At 37.5% G+C, this 4124-nt stretch overlaps 1 protein-coding gene across 1 annotated transcript; it reads right to left on the bottom strand.

Moving 5' to 3' along the window:
* Positions 1-433: 433 nt before the first annotated feature.
* LOC131787902 (octopamine receptor beta-2R-like) lies at positions 434-2513 on the bottom strand. The gene has a single exon (XM_059104975.2). The coding sequence runs from the start codon at positions 1971-1973 to the stop codon at positions 993-995; it is 981 nt and encodes a 326-aa protein (XP_058960958.2). The 5' UTR covers positions 1974-2513; the 3' UTR covers positions 434-992.
* Between the last annotated feature and the right edge of the window lie 1611 nt (positions 2514-4124).

The raw sequence follows: 4124 nt of genomic DNA, 5'->3' as shown, positions 1-4124 counted from the left end.
GGCGTCCCATCTCAGTCAAAATGGCACACTTTTCTGAAAGTCCCAATTTAACAACTATACTTTTGTTCAAGCCTTCATTACAACAAAAACACAAGTTATCACGTAACTTAATTGAAATTGACTGTGCTAGTAAATAAATAATTCTTTGCAGTAATTTCATGGTCCACTCTTTCCACAGACAGACATCAAAGCACCACGGACTAATTTCAGGCTTACAAAACTTGTTGATATCGTTGATACAACCATGGAAATACCAAGTTCTTTTTAGACCATCACTGGCGCATCTTTAATCCAAAAACCTTAAAACGAACTTTCAATATTTCTTTCTTAGCACTTGGATGGTTGCTAGTAAAAAGTCCCCGTCTTAAAAATTATATTTTTCATTCTTTAAAAAAAAAAATAATCGATAGAAAAAAATTACAGTAACCTAGCCGTGGCTTTCATGAAATTTGAAAGACATCATTCGAAGTATGCAAGAGAGCTTTTAAGAAAAAAATTCAATTTTTTTGCAGTAACATAAATCAATGGCCTGGCCTGGCTTATACCTCACTCCCCGTCACTGACAACCGAACAACGATTGTTGTAAATTCCGTCTCACCGTTTCCATCTATGGGCACAGGTTCTGATTAAATTATACTCCATAGCGTAATCATTTTTAAAAATTCTTTCATAGGTTTTCCATACAAAAGGAAAAAACAAAAAACACAGTAACAAAAACAAACAAATAAAAAAAACAAGCTCAATCTACTGCCTACGGTAGCTTGTCCACCAGATAGCAATTTCCAATAAAGTTTAGATGCAATGCATCCTTGCCATCTCCAGCGTTATCACAGCTGAATTTTATTCGTGAAGCTCTCAGCTAACCGAAAGATCTTTTTAGAATTAACACTTAAATTTTTACTTTTGCCGTATTAGTCAAAATAGTCGTTCAATAACATTCATTTTCAACGTGCTAAAATAGGTAGTTATGACACTTTTTGGTGTCTCCGTTGTTAGGGGTATGTAACCTCCTCAAAGTTATTGGTTTTCAAAGAGAGCCTTCTTAAACCCATGTCAGAATCATCTTTGGGGTGGCCATTTTGGTCTTTGCCGGGACATTTGAGCCTTAAGCGCTTCTTCAACGTCTCACGAAAGTCTTTTTTATAAAGTGCAAAGATTACAGGGTCCAGTATGGAGTTGAGAACTAAGGTGTAAAAAGAGATTAGTATTAGTTCATTAGAGAGAAGATGTCTCTGGTCTGTTATCAAACAGATGTTGATGTAGATGAGAGGAAGCCAACAAACCAGGAACATCGCAAGAACGATGGCAAATACTCCAGCTGCTTTCTCTTCGTTGCCCACCCGGTATCCGGTATTGTTACCTTTGCACGTCCGTTTCTTATTTCTCATCACAAAACGATGTACCACCCTTAACAGACCCATGTAAACACACACCATTGTCGTACATGGAATGAAGATGCAAGTCGCCAAAATCGTCGCCAGGTAGGCTTTGTGAATGGTGGAAGTCGCGTCGGTGTTCCAAGCCAACGGAAGAAGAGACAGAATCAGTGGAAGGATCCAAGAGATACTGATAATAACGGTCACATTTTGGTTGTTAATGATCGCTCGATAACGAAAAGGTCGTGTCAACGCGATATAACGCTCGTACGTGACGCCACAGAGATTGAAAACCGTTGTTAATAAGACGAAGGCCACAAAATAGCCTGCGATGACTGTCTTGACGTAATGATCGATGATGTACACAGGGACAAACACAACCGCTACCATCAGATCAGAGATAGACAAGCTGAGAACAAGATAGTTTGTCATTGTGTGAAGCTTTTTGTTAAAGATCACCATGGCGCACACGAAAAGGTTCAATCCAGCAGAGATAAGTCCGAGTAATGCCCACGATACTATTAAAGCGCGAAATGTTCTGGCATCTACTGGTTCTGAAAAGTAACTGTTCACCTCCACGGCTGTCGTGTTTCCCATATTGAACAGAATCCCGATGTAATCTTACGTATTCATCTTCAGCGCCTCATTTTCAGCTCCTGCTAAAACCAAATTGCCTCTAGTGAAATCAAAATTTTGTCTCAAACATGCTTCTCTCAAGTCACCTGAGGTTGAAACGGTCTTGTTCTCGGATAAAACACGCCTAAAATAAGCCGTTACGGTTGTTATTTTTTGGACATAAGTCGAAAGCAACTGCGGTTTACCTTAAAGAATAACTGATAAGAAATGAACCTGTCTTGAGGAAATCCTTTTAATAGTCTGGAGTATTTTCTCTTCGTTGCCATTGGAGGAAGATAATAGGTGTCGCTTTGTTTTCCTACGCTATAGATCTTTTGTTAAAGCTAGGCAGATTAAGGGCCGAGATCCATGCATTATTCGTGCACGTTACGAATTAATCACTTTGTTTCTCTATGGCTTTAGTTCTAAGATTGCAGTTATAGGCTGAGAATAAGATGAAAAACCCTTTCTTGTTCAGCAGCAATGATTAAAATCTGGTGGTAATTTGACGTCCCTTCATATGCAAACCCTATCGAATATTTGATTAAAAGACTGCACAAAAGTGATCAGCGCGAAAAAATATTTTGAATAGCAGAATCTCCCTTGATAAAAAAAAAAAAAAGCGACAAATACTAAATTTTCCTCGAGCTTTTTTTAAAGTGGATTAATAAGAGGACCCGGAATTAGTAATTTAATTCTTTGCAACCGCTGTCAACAAAAAATTTCTCATGAGTGGCAAAAAAAACAGACCTACATTCAGGATTTTTAGATTCTTAGATACATCAACACAAACTTGCATTTGTGGTCTCGTAAAAGGCATACTGAAGCATAGCTTCAACACGATTGTCGCCATATACAAGAATCTTGACCAATTTAAGTAGGGACAAATTCACGCGATATCAAAAATTGCAGCTTTCTTTATGAACGTGATCGCGATCACGTAACGTATATGGTCCATAAGTCGTCTGTTACGTGCGTGATTCACTTCAAAGCAATTTCCAGAAATAACAACTCGTTTATGACCTCGTTCAAAAATGCGTGCGCTTTAAAGAAGCTTTCAAAGGCACTTTGTTTGCTCCGTAATTGCTTTAGCACAATTGTTTGGCGTTTTAGTTGTCCTTGCGTCCAAAAACACAAGCTGAATTTTAAAAAAAAAAAGGGAAATACCTTGCGTGTACAGTCGAATATTTTCGGATATTTATTCGCATACTTTCTTTCTTCAAAAATCTTAATCAGTTTGTTTTTTTTTTTTTCGGATATAATCTTCTTATCCTGCCACCAGAAATAACTGACGTAGATATCTGTTGTAAATTAGAACATCCTGAAAGAATTGTTTTAAATACGTGTACATTATCGACACCTAGTATTAAAATCGCGGCTGCTTTCTTTATGAAAACATGAATTTTAAATTACAACTTGCTCAGAAAATTGCCATTATTAGTGTCGAAATGACCGTATTTTGATTGTATGCAAACTTTCCCGCTGAGGGATAACACAGAGCAACAAAGTGCTTCACTATTGTCATCCATTTGAAAGCTGCCAAAGTTTCTCGCCAGCTTTTCTTGCCGTCTCACCTGAACTGTTTGTCAGGTGATAGATCTAAGATAATGATATCATACATACATACCTACATGCAAACATAAAAGATTGACGATCATGTAATTTGCAACTTTTTCCAGGGAGAGGGTGATTAACATGCAAGAGTGTACATATTATGAAACGTCTATCGGTCGCGTAACGAAAACGCTGACGAAATAATTAGTGAGAAAGATAAGAAATAAATTGTCTCCTCTATGGGAAAATCTAACCTCTACATGACCATCACAATTGCTCGGTTTCTTTACCTTGATATTCCCAATGTTACATTACTATCAGTGCAGTTTCTTTCCCAGATGTTAGCTTTAGCAGTAGACTTACCGGAATGAATGCGCCTTTCGAGAAATTTCGATTAATTTTTGATGGGGGAAAAATCGATACGATTAACTAAGTCATGTGTCTGGCACAGTTTCATAAATTTGCAAAAGCAATAAATGATCGCAATATCGAAAAAATTTACATCAGCTGCTCAGATCTATGATTTTCTAAGGAGAGCTGTGAGCGTAAGGATCGAACACATGCGAATCTTAAAGCAAA

This window comes from Pocillopora verrucosa, chromosome 3, assembly GCF_036669915.1.
Source record: "Pocillopora verrucosa isolate sample1 chromosome 3, ASM3666991v2, whole genome shotgun sequence".
Taxonomy (NCBI): Eukaryota; Metazoa; Cnidaria; class Anthozoa; order Scleractinia; family Pocilloporidae; genus Pocillopora; species Pocillopora verrucosa.
This window is presented reverse-complemented; position numbering and strand designations above follow the sequence as displayed.